Raw genomic sequence first — 20,570 nt, forward strand, 5'->3', positions numbered from 1 at the left:
AAAGGACCTATTTATTTCATAGTCATCAAGTATTTAACCATCAGTTCCCCCAAATAAGATAAAATATCAAACATAGTTTACTCCAATACAATTATAAGTAAACTAAATGAAACTAAAGATGAATACTGTAATTAAGAACTTGGCCATATAGATAGTAGTTTGACAAAATTAATGCAGGTAACAAAGTGCATTTCTTTGCCTATTTAAAATGTAAAAATTACCTTTCCAAGTTTCGCTATATCTCGATACAAGGACAAAGGCAGAGTAAAGGCAACAGTGGAAAGCACAATAATGAAATGGTGACCAATAAGCAGGTTTTCAGGATCAACTAAAACACAATAAATATTATAAAATGCTTATGAGTAACACCAGTGACAAAAGTAGTCAAATATTTAATTAAAAAATGACTTAATTAATACAAAGCGCTACATAAATGACAATTTTGAATAAATAAATTCGATAGAACCATGTAAAAACAGAAATAATTCACAAAAAATGTAAATACAAAATAACTTAAGGATGAACCTATAATTCAAATAATGTTATAATATTTTGCATTCAAATTATTTTAGTAGCCTCTGCATCAGTTTTCCTGCTTCTTCCTTCCTTTGTCCCCTTAGTGTATATTTTTAACCTAGAAACTACAGAGATCCTTTCCAAAGGCTAAAGACATTACGTCACTCCTTGTCCTAAACCCTCTAATGGCAAAACCCTTCATTCATAAAGTAAGAAACATGGGGACATGGTATGTTCTGTGGCTTTTTTTTTCTAACTTCTGTATTCCAGAGAGACTTGATGAGTACAACTTAAAATTTCAAACCTCAAGGTTTTGATAAAAATATTCACTATATTTCTACCCTTCTATTGAGAAAGAAGTGATTTCCCTGAAGGAAAGCAGACAAAGCAACTTTTTGGATAGGGAAGATGTCATAGGGAAGCTGCTGAAACCTGGTATTCACTGCAGACTCTTGGCTATCAAAACAAGGAAATAATAGAGTGTGTGTGTGTGATCAAATACAAACAAAATTTGTAAACATAAAATAAAACATACTTACAAGGATTTATATATATATTTAAAGCTGTGCTAATCACAGTATTCACTTTAGGAGCTATGTATCTATTCCAATGAAGACACTATTGTTTAAATTTTTAGGTCATATTGAATTCCTTCAGAGATCATGTGATTATACTTTTGAAATGTCCTCAATGGTACCAAGTCTTTGTGCATTAATTTCTGCAAAATCTAAAATCTGTAGAAGCCAAGTCTGTCATATAAGTAAGTGAATGTGGTAAAAACAAAAACAAAAACAAAAAAAGAGAGCTATTACTCTGAAAAGTAAGACTAGTTTTCTTATATGGCTAATAAACTAAAGTACAAGGAAGTTCCAAGGTGGGAATTTCAAAATGGCATAAATTATACACAAACACACACATATATATACACCAGAATGGAAATATTAATCGTGGGCTTTTGTTTAACTCAGTCATAACTAAACAATCATCAAAACGTTGTGAGTCAAAACAATAAAACAGGAAATTCAAGTTCCAAAACACTTGAACTCAACTATTTACATATTTCTGGTGAACATAATATGAATTAAATTATTTGTATATCTGGTCTATTTACCCTTTCAAACTGTTTGCTCTACAAATATAGTGTTATATTATTTATACGGATGTCTGAAGTTACATGTATCTTTAAAATTCTGAAAGTATAGATTAAAAAGGAAGGAGAAAAGGAAAGAAGGAAGAAAGTGTTGGAAGGATTATGGATACTTGGTTGTCCCAAGAGAAAGAGACTATGTTATGTTTTCTAACGTTTTCCTCATACATATGTATTACTTCTTAAATAAGAAAAAAGAAAGAATTTTTTCTAAATTAATAATGCTCCTTTGAAAAACTGAAAAAATAGCAAAGGAAACAAAAAATTCCCATGAATCGCACAATCAAAAGATAACCAGTTTATATGTGAATATATGTTTTTTATTTTTTCCTTATTTATGGAAATAGAAAATTTACATAATTTAGATCATATTGTATATATGGTATTATATTCTTCTCATTTTCCTTAACATTCTGTCCACTCACCTAATCTCAGTTTATGAAAACAGGATTTGGAGGTTGGGGGCTACGACAGCACCTACAGATAATAGCTAACAGTGCTGGGTACACCTCCTATATGCTAGGCACGGTCTGCATTGTCTCTCATTTCACACCATAATTCTATGAAGCAGGTGATACTCTAATTCATAATTTAGAGATGAGGGGCTAGAACTCAGCGAGGGCATTAACCTTCTCAAGGTCACACAGCTAGCAAGTAGTGGGTCAGTGATTTGATGCTCAAATCTCCCTGGTTTCAGTTTCCACTAAACCCTGTGAGAGGAATAGGCACAATTTCCAGTTTTACGTTTTGTTTTATTTTGTTGGCATGTCTCTAGGATGGGTGATTCACCACTAAGAGAAAAGGTGTTTTTGTATCAATTTGAAGGATAATAACAACTATAAAGTTAGGTGACTATGAAATGGGGATTATGTGGCTTGGACGAGGAACTCTTCAAAGCAAAAAGACTCATGATCTCTGAATTATTCAAACAGCCATGATATGGTGAAAGGATGAACAGGGAGTGGCATTGTGGCACATGCTGAAAAGGTCTGGTTAAAATGTTCATAGCGGCTTTTTCAGAATCAAGACAAACAGGAAACAACCCGAATGTCCCTCAACTGGATGATAGATAAAATGTTTATATCCATATAATGAAATAATCCTCAGCAATTAAAAAAAAGAACACGTTACTAATAAACCCCAAAACATGGAGAATCTCAAATGCACTATACTAAGTGAAAGAGGCCAGACCCAAAAGGCTAGCTCCTATAAGATGCCATTTATTTGACATTCTGGGAAAAGCAAAAGTAGGAAGAGAAATCAGATCAGTGGTTCCCTAAGGCTGGAGATGAGAGAAAGTTTGACTACAAAGGGGAATGAGGAAAATCTGGGGGGATAATGGAATGGTTCTGTATTTTGATTGTGGCTGTGGTTATATGACTATATGCATGTGTCAAAACTCATAGGACTATACATTAAAAAGGGTTAATTTTACTATATTAAATTATACCTTAATACAAATAATGGGGACAAAGATTAGCTTGCTTATTTAAGAAATGATGTAGTATAAACAGTACATGAAAAAATGATACTACAGAGAGTTAGTGATACATAAGATATGTAAAATATAATGTATTTTAATTATATAAATAATAATTTTTAAACAGCTAAATTAGAACTAAACTATATATAAAAGGAGATTAATACTTTGGGATCAGATTGGATCATGGATATTATTGGATATTTGAAGTCATCCAATTCCTCCACTTGCAAATATTTTATTTTTAAATTATTATGAATCACATTAACTATTAAAAACTATATAAAATAAATATACTGACTTACCTCCAGGGATTCTTTGGAAAACTTTGCTCAAAGTATCTCCAGTTATTATGTTGTAACTTATCATAGCTAAACACATAATTAAAACAATATAGTCACCAACAAGCCATCACGTATTTCATCTTGAATATTTTGAAAGTAATCAGTTATCACTTCCCAAATACTGGCATAGTCTACTTTCAAATATATATTGTGATTACAAATATGTACAACTTTAAAAATAACTAGACAGCAGATTTGTGGGAGAATATCAGTTTGTATTATAAAAAGATTTTCACTTCACAAATTGATTCCTTCCAGAACATCTTTAAATAATAGTGAGTTTTGGTAGTCATTTAAAACGTAATTTGTTTCGTTATTGAAGTTCAGTCTCCAAATACTCTTTAGGAACACATATTTTGCTCAAAGTGAGGAACAATAATAGAAAACTGTCAAGGCTCCAAAATATCACCTCATTTGAAAAAGTAAGATTTTGGAGAAGTATATTCTTAGCTTTCCGTAGAGACATAAGAAACTAGTTTGAACAATAGCTTCTGTATTACTAATTTTGAAAATGAAGTCAATTTGGCCATTGATGAACGTTAACATTTTGCTTATTTAAGAAGTGCTGGGTGCAAACTTTAAATAGCATGTTGGCCTTGGACATGACTTCCACAAATCCTTAGGTTTTCAAAAAAATTTTAGCCTTAGAAGAAATCTATCATTCTATTTTTCATCAAACTAGGGAATCACAAGCATTAACTCAGAATCACGCTCACTTTATTTCAATAAAATACTTGGAAAACTGACCAAAAGGAACAGAAAACAAGGGAAAAATGGCTAAAGATAAACACTTAATGTGGAAAATATTTCAACTACTAGTATTCTTTAATGACTATTAAAACTATTTTATTCAGAAATGGCCGTTTATGAAAATACTTACAATATTCAATTTCACATTCATCCTTACCTATGAAAGGATACAAAAATTGTAGAACAGAGAGTAGGAGATATCCTGGAAAGCCAAAAGTTTTATTGACCAAAGACTGGTAAGTGTGTGTCCCAGAGAGGGCCCCTCCTTTTATCAATAAAACAAGGGAAAAGTCTGTGGCAAAAATAACCATTAAACAAATGTCAGATTACATTTAATACAAATTTTTTTTTTTTAGTGTTTTGACTTAAAGAAAAAAAGAACTTTAAAGAAGAGTTTAATGCTACAGTGAATTAGCATGGCAAGTCTTACTTTCTTTTCATAAAACTTTATCTTTCTTAAAACTACTGTTTCCAGTTATATATTTTTCATTCGAGATGCAAATAGACTTCATATATCCAAGCAATGAACTGGACAGATGAGGGTATGCAGACTAGAGTTAAAGCTTCAATTTTCCATTTTACTTTCTTAACCTAACCAGTGTGAGGACTATTAACAGGATGTGGCTCAATTGTCCAAGCAACAGAATGTAGGTAATCCAATATCTCATAGGCGTTCAACGTGTGAAGACCGAGAATAAAACGTGCTGGAAGCATTCAGAACAAAAAATAGGTTTAGGAGAATCAGATCATTTGTTTTATAACAAAGTACAACTAGTAACTTTATAGTTATTATGGTTTACTTTACTATATTATTATTATAGTTAAGAGAGCACTCTAAGAATTTTTCTTTGAAATTTACATGTTAGAGATTTAAGTTCCACTTTTTTTTAAAAAAAAACAGAGATGGCCAATTTTCTTTTTGTTTATTAATTTATTTGGCCACATCGCGTGGCTTGTGGGATCTTAGTACCCTGACCAGGGATTGAACCGTGCCCTTGGCAGTAAGAGCTCGGAGTCCTAACCACTGGAAAGCCAGAGAATTCCCAAGTTCCACTTTTAGTGTTGAAATTGAAGACACAAATATACAGAAAATATATAATTAAAAGTCTCTTTCATTTAACCCAATGTTTTTTGAACACCTAGTGAATGACACTGCAAGTGTATTGGGTACACAGCTACACAGAGAGTGTGATTCTTGCTTTTTCTTTTTTCTTGCTCATGCTTCCATCACAGGTGAATTTTTTATCAAGTTATTTGGAAACGTACTAGAATACAAAGAAGAAAATACAAATCATTGCAATGTTGTTTCCACCTTGATTCCCCACCCCCAGTTCACTGAAACTTCTTTTAACAAGTTCATCAATGAGCTCCAAGTTGATAAATCCAATTGATACCTCCTAAATATTAATCAAATTTGCTTTTTCAGTAGCATTTTCTCCCTGTTTCCCATTCCCTTGTTTCTCAACCATCCTCCATTGGCCTTTCTGACATCACTTTCTCTTGGATTTCCTCCTACCTTTTGGGCCATTTAGTTTTTCACGTTTCTTTAAGTCTCTTCAAACCCTGGATTCTTGGACTTTTCCCTCACTCTTCAAGATGTCCTAATGTGATCCTATTCATGGTCATGCTTTCAATTTTCATAAAGACGTTAGTAACTCCCAAATTTGTACCTCCAGCCCAGATTCTTCCAAAACTCCAGATTTCTACATCTAGCTGTCTAATAAACATTTTACCTTGAAGACCTCATAGGCCTCTTGATTTCAGATGTCCAAATTATAATTTATATATTTGTTCTGGAACCTGCTTCTGCATTCATATTTCTCCAAACTGTGAATAATATCAAGAGAAACTTGAGAATCACACTAGACTTCTCATTATCCATCACCTTCTATTTTTCTTTGGTCACTAAGTCCATTAACTACTGCATCATGAATTATTCAACTATATCTCCTCACTTCTAGTCTCTAACCTGTTTTATTTTAGGGCTTAGGCTTTTATCATTTCTTGCTTGGATTACTGCAAAAACTCCTATTAGTTCTCTCATCCACCATCCCCTCCCTACTAAGACTCTCTTGACATCCCCCCCTCTACCAGATGAATCTGACCACAGCATAAATCTGACCATGTTTTCTGCTTAAAATCCTCCAGGGGAATCCTTTGATGCCTTTGGATAAAAAAACAACACTTTTTCATAATTTTTTTTCAGAAAAAACTGTTTATTAGCTGTGGGACCTTGGATGAAGGACTCTGAGTTTCATCTGTAAAGTAAGGCAATACCCCCACCTTGAAGAGTCTATGAGAATGATGATGTTTAAATGCCTACCACAATGCCTGGCATGCTATGGAGGCTAAATGAATGAGAACTCGTGCTATTTTTAGTTACCTTCTATAGGCTGCGTGTTGTGGTGGAAAAACATTGTATTTGGAGTCTGATGATAATGATGGTAACGATGATAACAACCACAAAAACACTAGCAAATAGTTCACAACACTTTCTGTCTGCCAGACCTTTTTCTAAATGCTTTATGTATATTAACGTGTTTAATCATCACAACGGCCCTAAGTAGGTGCCATTATGATCCTCCATTTGATAGATGAGAAAAGTGAGGCACAGAAGCTTAAGTAAATTGCTAAATTTCACAGAGTAAAGGAGAGACAGGACTCAGACCCTGGTAGTCTAGCCCCAGAATCCATGCATTTAACCAAAATCTCAACTCTGTTGCCAGTAACTGCAGACCTTGGGCAAATCATGTTAACCTACTGAAGTCTCAATTTCCTCCTCCATAAAAAGTAGTACATGAATACCTACTTTATGGAGTCAGAAGGATTAAGTATAGTGGCTGCATTATGCTTAGCATCTAGCCAGTCTTCAGGAAATGGTAATGATTATCATTACATGGGAGCCTTCATAAATGTCTCTGCAAACCTCTCTAACTTCATCTCTTTCCACTTACCAACATCAACCCTATACTTTAGCCAGGGTGAATCACTTACATAGTTCTCTTTTGCATTTCCACATTACCATCTGCTTAGAGTACCCTTCCATTTTCTTTGCTCACTCACATTTTTTCATAAACAGTCAGTGAAGCTGTCTTTTCCTCCCCAAAACATGTCTGCTCCTTTAAGCCTGGGTTAAATGCCAGCATCCCTATTGTCATGCACATATTTGTATTATGGTATTTTTCATGAAGTATTATAATTATGTGCTTTGTTTTTCTGCCTAACATACTACATTGTGAGCTTCATGTGGGCAGGAATAATGCTATAATTGCTATAGCTATCATTGCTATCATTGTTATAATGGCAGCAGTGTCAGTAAATATCTGTTGAATGAATCAGTGATCAATAAAGCAGGATTGCTAGGTGTCTCTATATCTGATTCAAATGTAATGTGATAAATGACTTAATAAATATATTTTAAAATATTCTGCAAGCACAAATGACATAGTAATTCATCCTACATCCTTTGTTTAAAACTAGGAAAAGCTTCACAAAAGAGTTGAGTAGTGCCTTGAAGGATAAACAGGATTTCACCAGGTAGAGAAGAAAAAAAAAATGTCAAGCAGGGGGACTATCCATGGGAAGTCAGTGTGAAGGTATATTCTATATGTGGGTAATGCAATAGTCCAGAATGGCTAAAACATAAGTCTCACACAGGGCAGCGTCGGTGACAGGGTGAAAGAGAGGTCATATTAGTGGGAGATAAGACCAGAAATGCAGACTGTGGCCGAACCAAGAAAGAATTTAAATGCAATAAATTTTTTTCTGTTGTTATTATAGAGTCTTGGAACGTTTTGACTGGGGGAATATCAGATCAGGCTGAGGTTTCATAAAGATAACTTTTGCAGTAATATGGAGGACAGATCAGAAAGCAAAAGGCAGATGCTAAAGGCAGGAAAACTAAATAGCAACTTATTGGCCAAGGAAGAGAATCAGTGAGGACTGGAGTAACAGGGGGTAACCAATTTCACAGATGTTGTAAAGTTTTGGTGAAGAACTGTATGCTTGGGATGAGACTGCTGAATTGTAAAACATTTCAAAATGTACTGCTTAAAAGTAACAATTTGCTAAGAATTTAGTCAATGACAAATGCTATACGGGCTATAGATAAAGCTCTCAAAAGTTTTAGGAATCTCAAATATCACTATAACATTTTGATCTCCCTTTAAATGTACTGTATGCAAATTTTAGATAATCCATGAATGAGTGTACGTTATTTAACAGGAAAATTTTCTTTTACATCATTATGTATACTTGGACAATAAAAATTATTTTACTCTAATCAACAGATGAGAACCTTTAAGTAAATTAAAATAAAATAATTTGTTGTAAATATTTACAATTCTTTCTTGTTCTCCAACATTTCACAAACATGAAAACAGAACTTAGAAACACTACTTGTTGAACTGGACATAACTCATTAAAAAGACAAAGATCTTAAAAAGACAAAAGAATAATTGTAGAGACAAACAACTGTATAATTACAGTGTCAATTTAAAGAACAATTCAATATTATAACCCTACTTGTAGATTTTGCTCTTGAAAGCCTAATTAAGGAACAAAATGAATCACAGTCTATCATTACTTTTTGTGTCAGTGTGGTCATCCTTAATTTATCAAAATTATTTAAGGATTTTCATCATGCAGCCAAATTACTGAGTAACTAATATCTGCTGATTAGTTGCAACATATGACTTTGCAAAGGACTGCTCACAGACATTGCTGTAGGTTTACGTATAGCATCAGTTGAGAGAGTTATTCACATTATGATCTATGTATGTATAACGTGATTTGGTTTTAAGAAACTATTCATTCTCCTCAATTATTGATTGAATCCTTAGGTGATATATATTTTTAAATGCTTTCTGTCTACTGGTTTACAATGTGTGTACATGTTCATAATGCACTTAAACAAGCCATGGTTATTATGCCTGGGAGGAAATTAATTATTTGTCAGTACTGATTGACTGGAAAACAGGAAATTAAAAACGACAAGGGTAAATCCTTGAATAGGGATTTTTAGTGTGATAAATGTGCTCATAAATAAAATACACTTTTTAAACACCAGCAACTCTGAATAAGCACAAAGTCACAGATTCCACATTACTAAATTATGGGTCTTAAGCTACAAATTAAGAGCTGTAGAAGCTAAAAGCATCTTAGGTTTAGGGAGTGGTGGGTGGTGAGAAGAAAGCAGGGAGGAAGGGAGTTGAGGGCCTCTGCAGCTCTGACTTTGGTATCTGCTGCATGCTTTACTTTCTTCCTCAGCCTGAGGAAAAACAGCTGAGTTACAGGCTGGTTTTGGAAGCCTGAGGTTTCATGAGGGATGGCATCTTAGAGGCTCTAGAAGTAGAGCTGAGACAGAGATTCTTGGGCAAGAGATTTGAGGGAGTGCTCTTAGGAGAAGGGGAGTGAAAAGATAGGGCAGGGGAACAGCTCAGGAGGACTCGATCTCGGGGGAGAGCCGCTGCAGCCCAAGCCCTGCAGTGGTGGCGCTCTGGAGCTCCAACTGCCCCGCACGTTGGTCCCTCCCGGAGGCAAGGAGGACAGCTTTGGGGTTTCCGTTAGTCAGTCTTTGGGGAAATGGTGGCTGGGGTTCATAACCTCACAGGAAGGTGATACTGTTAAGGCCCAGGTCACCACTCTGGAGCAGGGGACAGCTGAGGTGTTTTGTATTACCTGGTAAAGGGCATCTAGGTGATCACACATAGCAGCCCCCTAGCAGCAACCACTGCAGTGGGTGTCTGTTTGTGATTGCTGCCTCTTTCACAGTGATAGTAAGGTAGAGGAAAGACCTTGTGTTTGCCTTGAGGTGAACTGGGGGGACGACAGGGCAGGGGTGAGAACAACAGGAAGAGAAGATGATTAGGAGCTGTAAAGCCTGCACTTAGACGGGGGAATGGGTGTGAATGAACATGTTACACAGAAAGCAGGAAGCAGAACAGAAGAAGTGATACAGAAGCACCTATTGCTGCCCTTGAAGAAAGTGGCAGGCAGGAGGCTGGGAAGGCGGGGTGAGGTGGGGATCCCTGCTGGCTGAGCACCGAGGCTCTTGGTGCCACCTGTACAAACAGAGCTCAAAAAGGTTGTTCATCTCTGTGCACCTGCCCGAGGTTTTTGTGGGAAAGGAATCCCTGATGTCTGCATTTTCAGAGTACGGTCTTGGCCTTAATCAGTCTTTAAAGTGACTCCTCTATCTACTACGTTTGGCATAAAGTGAAAAGGCACATGAAAAGGATTTAGGCTTGGTAATATATAATGCTTTTCTAATCTGTTCAGAGGATTAGCAAGGAAAGTAAATCTCCTCAGACACAAATGTTTAAATTCTTTAGGATTCTTTGATGCACTTTTTAATTAGGAAATTCAATTACAGGGCGTGTGTGTGTGTGTGTGTGTGTGTTTGTGTAAAACAGTCATTGCACAATCTAAGTTGCAGGAATAAGCAATTACATAGCATTTTACCTGTAACATATGAAACCCAGAATAAAAGCAATATTCCCAGAGGAAAGCCAGCTTGCTTCATTGAATAAGGCAATCCTGGAAAAAACATAAAATGTCCCACCCATCACATTAATAAAACATATGGAAACACGGAAGTTTTCCCCCAATTTCTATATATAATAGGCTAAGTAAACTGACATATTTATATGACATAATTGTAAACAGTGTATATGAATACTAAAATTAAATGTTAGCATATTAACACCTATTTCAGAATAAAATGTTGTAAGTTAAGGGCATGTCAAGTGAGCAAGTTTATGAGGTGGAAAAATAAGAATAAGAAAGCATCAAATGAAAAACAGATGACAGTTCACACAAATAATGTTCCCTTCAGGGTGAGGGGAAATATGACCTAGAATATGTGGAGAGTAATGACCCAGAGCTCTCCTTATGTGCTGGCTGGGAAAGCAGAGATGATAATAAGAGTATAAAAGGGTTATGAGATATGAGGAAAGACCAACGCTGGGGTCAAAATGGGCAACTCTGTAGGAAAAGGAGAGGAAAATGAGAAGGCAAAAGTATTTTTTATAAAGCTGAAAGGAGTATGTAATGTTATTTCTTATGAATCTTTTTTGGAAATGGGCAATTTTAGATTATGGACAATGAAACATTTAAAATAAAATGTACTTAAAATAATTCCACCCAGAATATTTATTCTCTGAAAACTTTCCCCTTTCAAAAATCTGCTGAGCCTAATTAAGAAGTACTTTTTAAGTTGACATGAATCAGCTTAAAGTGTTCATATCAGGAATTAACTCTGGAATTCGGCCTACACCTCTATGGTACATGGAGGCTGAATTTCAAAAAAGTCTTTGCACCTACTTGCTGCTACTTTGCCTCAGGTTCCTACAGTTTATTTACCATTTGAAAAAAAAAATTTGTCTGTATATGGAAAGTAAAATCAAGAAATACATCAACTTGTGAAAGTTAAGAAAAGTAACTCAGTCCAGATGACTGAGACTAAAATGTCATAACTTTACAGGAAAAAGTAATATTCTCAATGAGTATTTGCAGGATTTTGTTTTGTCCTTGCTTTTTCTTAAATTGGATGTTTCAAATAACAAAAGCGCTGAAAAAATAACTGCCTTTATTATTATAATGCAATGCACTTAATTTTTTCAGAACTTTTCCTTTGCTTCAAATTGGGAAAATATGAGAGGCTCATTTCTTTCAATTCTGATTATTTGGCTCCATTGTTTTAAAAAATCATTTAAAAAACCATTTCTATTTATTGATTAAATTATATTTACAATTGATATATCATAATAAGCTTGTACTTTAAAATTTAACACTCTATAAATGGGTAAGGAAATATTATGTGGATTTGATTCTTCACGATTGTTATGTTTTCACATTAAACTTTTGTATCTCCAGTATTTGCAAGTATCTGGAGGTTCTACACCTCTAGAAGGTTATATAAAGGTGATTCAAGTATCGGTTGGCCACTCCAGGAACAGGGAAAAAAGTAAATTAGGTAACATTATCACTTGACCATAGAGCCTATGAAAAAAAAATTCAGCAATCTCCCATCTGCAGCTCCACCTTAATCTAACACACATGGAGGACGGTCTCAAATGTAAAAAGAGTGTGAATCACCACCCCATTTTTAGTATGAGAGAGACTGATGTGTGCACATTGTTACATTGGAAAAAAAGGAAAGCTTTTATGAAAAAACAATTACCAATTTTATCATTTAAGATTTTTTCCTTTAAAATTAACCTATGAATACTAGCAACATAATAAGTGTCTTAAATTTGGCCTTTTCACTGAAAATTAAAAAAAAAACAACTTACCTATTATACCAGATCCTATAATCGAGTTGACAACATTAAAAACAGCAACAGACTGACGACAAGTTTTCCCTTTGTGCTTATGTTCAGAAACGAGGGTTTCTCTGTCATCTAGATGGCTCTATTTTAGTATATAAAAGTGCAATTAAAAAAATATTTACCTAGCTCAAAAATTCAGAAAATTGTAAGACAAATATGCAATTTAGGAGACTAACATGATATTAGTAATAATAAGTAATGCCAATAACGATAAGAAAATGAGGATAATAATAGAGCAACAACAACATCTAGTAATTCAAACAGAGCTTGTGAACAAACTCCATCCTAAAATGTCCTGATTACAGCTGCGCCAAGTTCGTGGACTACTGCATGAAATCCTAGTACTTTAGGATCTCTTAGGGAGCAAAGGATGTGATTTTTGTGAAATTAAAGGGGTTATATTGAAAAGTGCCCGCTATGAAAAAAAAAAGACCAAGGCAAAATTTCTTTTTTCTCCTGGAGAACCTTCTGTGGTGCTACATCAAGACGCCGGGTGAAGGTAGCTAAACGCTGTTGCAGGGTGAACGAAACTTGCAAAGACCTGGCTTCAGAACCAGCCCCAGTCTCGTTACCTGTGGCGGGATGACAGGCCGCTGCCCCTGGTAGCCCATGGCTGCACCCGGGCCCTCTGCAGGTGGAAGGTTCGCTGGCGCGGGTACTCGACTCGCCGGAACAGCCTCCTCCGCGCCCTCCGCGCCCTCCGCGCCCGGGGTCAGCGCGCGGCGGGCGAGTTGGGTTGAGAGGCTTCGCGGGCGCCCTCGGGCCCACCTCCGCGGGCTGCGCGGGCTGCGCGGGCTGCGCGGGCTGCGCGGGCTGCGCGGGCTGCGCGGGCTGGCGCCCCAGCTCCCTTGGACGCCGCGGCCGAGGCGATTTCCCTCGGAGGTTGCCAAATACGCCTTCCTCCTGAGGCGGAGACGCTACAGGGTGTTTCTGATTCGGGCAGCCCTCTCTCCCCGCACCTCGCCTTTTTTTTTTTTTTTTTTTTTTTTTTTAAACCTCAAGCTGCGGACTCTCTCCCCTCGCCTCCCACCCAACCAACAGCTGCAAAGTACAATATGTTCCATCCACGCTGACTTGCTCAGATTGTACAGAGTTAAGCTGGCCTTATAGTCCATTATCAAATTAGCTGCTCCTTGGCTGGAGTCTGATGTCCAGGTAAGAACGCATTAGCACACCTGTTCCCATGGTGCATCTTTTCTATTGCTACCTCCTCCTGATCCCTACACCGATTTCTGTCAGAGCTGACATATGAAAATGTGGGACTGTTAAATGAAAATGTAGAACTGTTAAAAAACTTTTCTCGAGTTTTAGCAAATTTGATGACTGAGCATGCTTTGGTCAAATGTTTCCGGGTGACTTTTCAGAAAAGGAGACTTGGAGAAAGGAAAGGAAGATGGGAGTCAGGTAACGAACCTTAAAAATGTGGCGGGATGGGGTGTCAGGGGATGGGGAAGGAAAGGCACTTAGAGTATCTGAGCTACAAAGAATCTGAAATGACCATCTGTTCACCCCTCTTACATTACAGGTGAGGAAGCAGGCCCAGACAATATTCAATCACAAAGAGACAGAATACATAGAGAACAGTTTCAAGAATAGTTAGAGCGGTAATATAACACAACATCTGCTTCTCAAATAATTCAAGTGGTTCTTATTTCATAAACATTTATTTAAAATTATGAAGCATTTAAAAAACATAGAAAAACCTGAAGAGAACTATAAACTTCATATACTCTCCACTATCAAAGTAACAAATACTAATATTTTGTCATATTTTCTTCAAATTGTGAAAATAAACATTTAATGTCACAACAGAAACCCCTTTGCCCTTCCGAATTCCTTTCCCTACGTTGCTAGACTCATCCAATTCATGAAGTTTGTGTGTATCTTTTGTATTCATGCTTTATATTTTAATTCATTCATTTGTAGCCATAAATGATATATAACAATGATTTGAGTATTTTCAGGATTTACAGAGATGGTCCCATACCGCACTATTTTCCTTCTAGCATTATTGTTGTTTACCCAGTGCACTGTTTTCAAGATGTATTATATAGATTCATGCAGATACAGCATATTCATTTTATCTGTGTCACTGTTCAGTTAGCCATCCTCCTACAGAAAGACATTAAGATTGTTTCTAATTTTGTACTCTTTGGAGCATATTAAATGACAGTTTCTCTAGAAGTAGAATTATGAGGAAGTAGTTCATGCATATTTTCAACTTCACTAAATATTTCCAAACTGCTCTACAAATTGATTGCCCCAATTATATTTCCACCAGCAGGGATGGAATTCCTGCTCTGCACTGTTAACATCAGGACTTAGTTTCTTTTTAAGTTTTGACGTTGTGATAAGCTTTAAAATGGTATATAAATATTGTATAGATTTGTATTTTCTTAATCTATAGTGATGTTGAGGATCTTTTTATAAGGTTTAATGAATATAATTAAATAGTTTGGTTATCCTCTGTTAATTTCATTTTTTTAACACTTTGCCCATTTGATTTGATTGTTAGTCTTTTTCTTATTGATTTGTAAGAGTTATTTATATATTTGGGGGGCCAACTGTATGTCGGTTACATATTTTGTACATATCTTCTTCCAGCTTCTTTCTTCTAAAATTGTGGTATTTTTTCATGCAAAGTTTACAGTTTTGAAATATTTAAAATTAGTAATCTTAATCCTGATACAAGTGCATTAAAAGAAAGAAAATTTTAGCCCTTTCACTAAAAAATATAGATTAAAAATCCTGAATAAAATGTTAGTAGATTGAAGCTAACAGTGTATGAAAAAGCTAACAATATCATGACCAACTTGAGTATACCCCAAGTATGAAAGGATAGGTTAACCCCCAAAATCTATAAATATAATTTCCCACATTAACAGATTACAAGAGAAAACTATGTAATTGTTTTACTAGATATAGAATAAAACATTTGATAATGTTGAATTCATGATTGGAGAAAACCTCTTTGTAAATTAGAAACAGAAGACAACTTCCTTAAACTGATAAACTATAGCAGATATCTTCATTAATGGGGAAATTTTGGAAGCATTTCCATTTAACTAAGAAATGAAACAAAAATGCACATGATAATGACCCTTAGTTTACATGATGTTGGAGTCCGTAGCCTAAAGCAATAAGAAGAGGAAAAGAATTTATAGGTATGAGGATTGGAAACGTAGAAATAAAGCTGTCATTTTGGGATGATGAAATTGTCTAAAAAGAAAAATTCAACAGACTTTAAAGGAAAATATTAGAAGCAATAAGAGAATTTAGGGAGCTTAATAGATATAAGATTTGCCTGAAAATATATTAATTTTTACAGCAGCAACAAACAACTAGATATAATAATGAAAAAAGAAGCTAATTTATAATAGTGTCAAAGAATACCAAATACTTAGGAATAAATTCAACTAAAGACACACACAAACTCTTCAGAGAAAACTGTAACAATCAAAAGACATTAAATAAGGCTTGAATAAATGGAGAGAAATACCAAATTCATGGATAAGTAGACTAAATATTCCCAAGATATCAATTCTGTCCAAGTTGATTTATTGATTAAAAACAATTAGTTTCACCATATTGACCACAAACACCTGCGGTGTAAATTTATAGAGCTTGTAAAAGTTTCCTTTTTTTAATCTACCAAAGAAATATATTTGATTTTTAAAAGTAGAAAGTAAAGTAAAAAGGAGAATTTTTAATAAATTTTGTATTTCTACTTTCAGTGATAACTTTATAAATTTTTTCAATATATTAAATATTTGTCTGTGTATGTGACAGTGGTGAATTCCTTTTTGTGAATAGGGCTCTATGAGTGGTTTAAAACATGTTTACAAATTCTTGATACTCCTCCCACCGAGAAGTGGAGTTTCATTTCCCTTCCCTGGGTGTGGGCTAGACTCAGTGACTTGTTTCTAATAAACTGCATACGACGGAAGTGACATGTGTCATCTCTGATACTAAGTCATAAAAGTCATTGTGGTTTCTGCTTTGTTCTCTTTCAGATCACTCACTCTGGGAAAAGCCAGCTGCAATGTCATGAGGACATTCAGGGGTCTCATAGAAGAAACTGAACCCTCTGCCAATGCCATGTGAGTAAGTCATGTTGAAAAATGATCCCTTAGCCCCACTCAACCCTTCAGATGACTGCAGCCCCAGCCAACATCCCAGATGCAACCTGAGCCAGGGCCAGTCAACCAACCTGCTCCTTCCTCGTCCACAAAAACGTTTATTGTTGTTTTAGACCACTAGTTGGGGTCTATTTGTTGCATGATGATAGAAAACTAAGATAGGATTTCTATACTATTTTTTTTTGGTGGTTAGTTTTTATTAATTAATTAATTAATTTGCATTTTTGAATTTATTTTATTTTGAACAGTTTTAGGTTCACTGCAACACTGAGCAGAAGGTACAGAGATTTACCATATATACTTTGTCTCCAAACATCCATAGCCTCCCCTATGAAGAACATTCCCCACCAGAGTTGTATATTTGTTACAACTGATGAACCTACATTGACATATCATCACCCACAGTTCGTAGTTTACATTAGAGTTTACTCTTGGTGTTGTACGTTCTATGTGTTTGGACAAATGTATAATTATATGTATCCACCATTATAGTATCATACAGAATAGTTTCACTGCCTTAAATATCCTCTGTGCTCAGCTGATTTATCCCTGTCCTCCCTCCCCTAAATCCCTGGCAACCACTAATATTTTTACTATCTCCAGAGTTTACCCTTTTCTAGAATGTCGTATAGTTGGGATCATACAACATGTAGCCTTTTCAGATTGGCTTATTTCACTTAGTAATATGCATGTAAATTTCCTCCTTTTTTTTCACGGCTTGGTAACTCATTTCTTTTTTTAAAAATATATTTATTTTATTTAATTTATTTTTGGCTGCATTGGGTCTTTGTTGCTGCACGTGGGCTTTCTCTAGATGCGGCAAGCGGGGGCTACTCTTTGTTGTGATGCGCGGGCTTTTCATTGCGGTGGCTTCTCTTGTTGCGAAGCACAGGCTCTAGGTGCCCGGGCTTCAGTAGTTGTGGCTCACGGGCTCTAGAGCACAGGCTCAGTAGTTGTGGTGCACGGGCTTAGTTGCTCCGCGGCATGTGGGATCTTCCTGGACCAGGGCTTGAACCTGTGTCTGCTGCATTGGCAGGTGGATTCTTAACCACTGCGCCACCAGGGAAGCCCCTCTCATTTCTTTTTAGCACTAAATAATGTTCCATTATCTATTTACCACAGTTTATTTATCCGTTCACCCACTGAAGGACATCTTGGTTCCTTCCAAGTTTTGGCAATTTTGAATATTGATGCTATAAACCTCGGTGTGTGGGTTTTTGTATAGATATAGGTTTTCATCTCCTTTGGGTAAATACCAAGGAGTACAGTTGCTGGATCCTATGGTAAGATTATGTTTACCTTTGTAAGAAACAACCAAACTGTCTTTCAAAGTGGCTTTTAAATTGAATGGTACAATGAATGAATGAGAGTTCCTGCCAGCGTTTGGTGTTGTCAGTGTTCTACATTTGTGTCTGCTGCATTGGCAGGTGGATTCTTAACCACTGCGCCACCAGGGAAGCCCCTCTCATTTCTTTTTAGCACTAAATAATGTTCCATTATCTATTTACCACAGTTTATTTATCCGTTCACCCACTGAAGGACATCTTGGTTCCTTCCAAGTTTTGGCAATTTTGAATATTGATGCTATAAACCTCGGTGTGTGGGTTTTTGTATAGATATAGGTTTTCATCTCCTTTGGGTAAATACCAAGGAGTACAGTTGCTGGATCCTATGGTAAGATTATGTTTACCTTTGTAAGAAACAACCAAACTGTCTTTCAAAGTGGCTTTTAAATTGAATGGTACAATGAATGAATGAGAGTTCCTGCCAGCGTTTGGTGTTGTCAGTGTTCTACATTTTCACCATTCTAATAGTACATACATAAGCACATATGATTGACTACATCGTTGCTATTATTATTTTGAACAAACTGTTATCTGTTAGATCAATTAAGAATAAAAGAATAGGGACTTCCTTGGTGGTGCAGTGGTTAAGAATCCGCCTGCCAATGCAGGGGACACGGGTTCAATCCCTGGTCCAGGAAGATGCCACATGCTGCGGAGCAACTAAGCCCATGCACCACAACTACTGAAGCCTGCACGCTCTAGGGCCTGCGTGCCGCAACTACTGAGCCCGCCTGCTGCAACTACTGAAGCCCATGTGCCTAGAGCCTGCGCTCCGCAACAAGAGAAGCCACTGCAATGAGAAGCCTGCGCACTGCAACAAAGAGTAGCCCCTGCTCACAGCAACTAGAGAAAGCCTGTGCACAGCAACGAAGACCCAATGCAGCCAAAAATAAATAATAAAAAAAAATTAAAATTAAAAAAAAAATAAAAGAATAAAAGTTTTTATTTTACCTTCACTCACTCCTTCCGCAATGCTCCTCTCTTGTTTATGTAGATCCAACTTTCTGACATATCATTTTCCTTCTCTCTAAATAACTTATTTTAAAATTTTGCAAGGCAGGTTTACTGGTAACAAATTCTGTCAGCTTTTGTTTGTCTGAGAATGTCTTTATTTCTCCTTCACTTTTGAAGGATACTTTTGCAGGGTACAGAATTCTAGGTTGGTAGTTTTTCTTCTCTCAGCATGTTAAAGATTTCACTTCACTTTCGTCTTGACTATGTTGTCTCTGAGGAGAAGTTGGATATAATTCTTACCTTTGTTCCTCTATAAGTCAGGTGTTCGTTTTTTCCCCTGGCTTTTTTCAGAATTTTTTCTTTAATTTTGGTTTTCTGTAGTTTGAAAATGATATTTAAGTGTAGTATTTTTTTGTATTTATCCTCTTTGGTGTTTTCTGAACTTCCTGGATCTGTGGTTTGGTGTCTGATATTAATTTGGGGAAATGTTCAGTCATTGTTTTCTCAAATATTTCTTCTGTTCCTCTCTCTTCTTCTTCTGGTATTTCTACTGTCCATTTGTTACAGCTTTTGTAGTTGTCCCACAGTTTTTGGATATTCTGTTCTGGGATGGTTTTTGTGTGTTTCAGTCTTTTTTTTTTTCTTTTCATTTTTAGAGGTTTCTGTTTAGATATCCTCAAGCTCAGAGATTCTTTCTTCAGCCACATCTGGTCTACAAATAAGCCCATCAAGGCAGTCTTCATTTCTGTTACAGTGTTTTTTACTTGTAGCATTTTATTTTGGTTCTTTCTTAAGATTTCCATCTGTCTGCTTACACTGCCCATCTGTTCTTGCATGCTGTCTACTTTATATATTAGAATAGTTAGCATCTGAGTCGTAGTTTAAAAATTCCTGGTCTGATAATTCCAGCATCCCTCCATTATCAGAGTCTGGTTCTAATGCTTGCTCTGTCCCTTCAGACTGTTTTTTTAGCTTTTAGTATGTCTTACAATTTTTTTTTTTGATAGCCGGACATGATGTACTGGGTAAAAGGAACTGCTGTAAATAGACCTTTAGTAACATGATGGTGAAGAGGAGGGAGGGGAAGCATTCTATGGTCCTATGAGTAGGTCTCAGTCTTTTAGTAAGCCTGTACCTCTGGACTGTGAACTCCACTCGTGCTTCTCAATACTCTCCTCCCCCGTAGTTGGAACAGGATGATTATAGTAGGCTGGAGATGTGTATTTTCTTCCCCCAGTCAGTTAAACTCTGATAAAACCCCAGCAGGTTAGGCTCTAGTTAAATAGTTTATCCTGAGGGCAGACTTTGTTAAGAAGTACAGAATGCTCTGGAGTGTTTAAAAATGGTTCCTTTCCCCTTCTCCTGCAGGAAGCAAGAGGAGATTTTTCTCCAGTATTTACTGTGAGAACTTGGTTGAGCTCCTGGAAGTAAAATTCACAAAAGTGTGGGGGCCCCTGATGACTAGGAACCCCTGGATTTTTTATCTCTCAGACTTGTAATGTTAAGCCTCCAGATATTTATCAGTTACAGCTCAGGTTTCCCTAGCTGGTGCTGGTTCCCCTGG

General features: G+C 36.2%; 1 protein-coding gene across 1 annotated transcript in view; it reads right to left on the bottom strand.

Annotated features, from left to right (window-relative positions):
- Positions 1-12,594, bottom strand: part of SLC38A11 (solute carrier family 38 member 11) — a 49,410-nt gene extending 36,816 nt beyond the window's left edge. The window contains exons 1-5 of the mRNA XM_028496226.2: positions 12,532-12,594; positions 10,700-10,774; positions 4,395-4,529; positions 3,449-3,514; positions 222-328 (exon numbers count right to left, since the gene is read on the bottom strand). Coding sequence (XP_028352027.1) covers positions 222-328; positions 3,449-3,514; positions 4,395-4,529; positions 10,700-10,760 — 369 coding nt within the window. The 5' untranslated portion in view covers positions 10,761-10,774; positions 12,532-12,594. The remainder of the gene's footprint in view (positions 1-221; positions 329-3,448; positions 3,515-4,394; positions 4,530-10,699; positions 10,775-12,531) is intronic.
- Between the last annotated feature and the right edge of the window lie 7,976 nt (positions 12,595-20,570).

This window comes from Physeter macrocephalus, chromosome 2 (assembly GCF_002837175.3).
Source record: "Physeter macrocephalus isolate SW-GA chromosome 2, ASM283717v5, whole genome shotgun sequence".
Lineage (NCBI taxonomy): Eukaryota > Metazoa > Chordata > Mammalia > Artiodactyla > Physeteridae > Physeter > Physeter macrocephalus.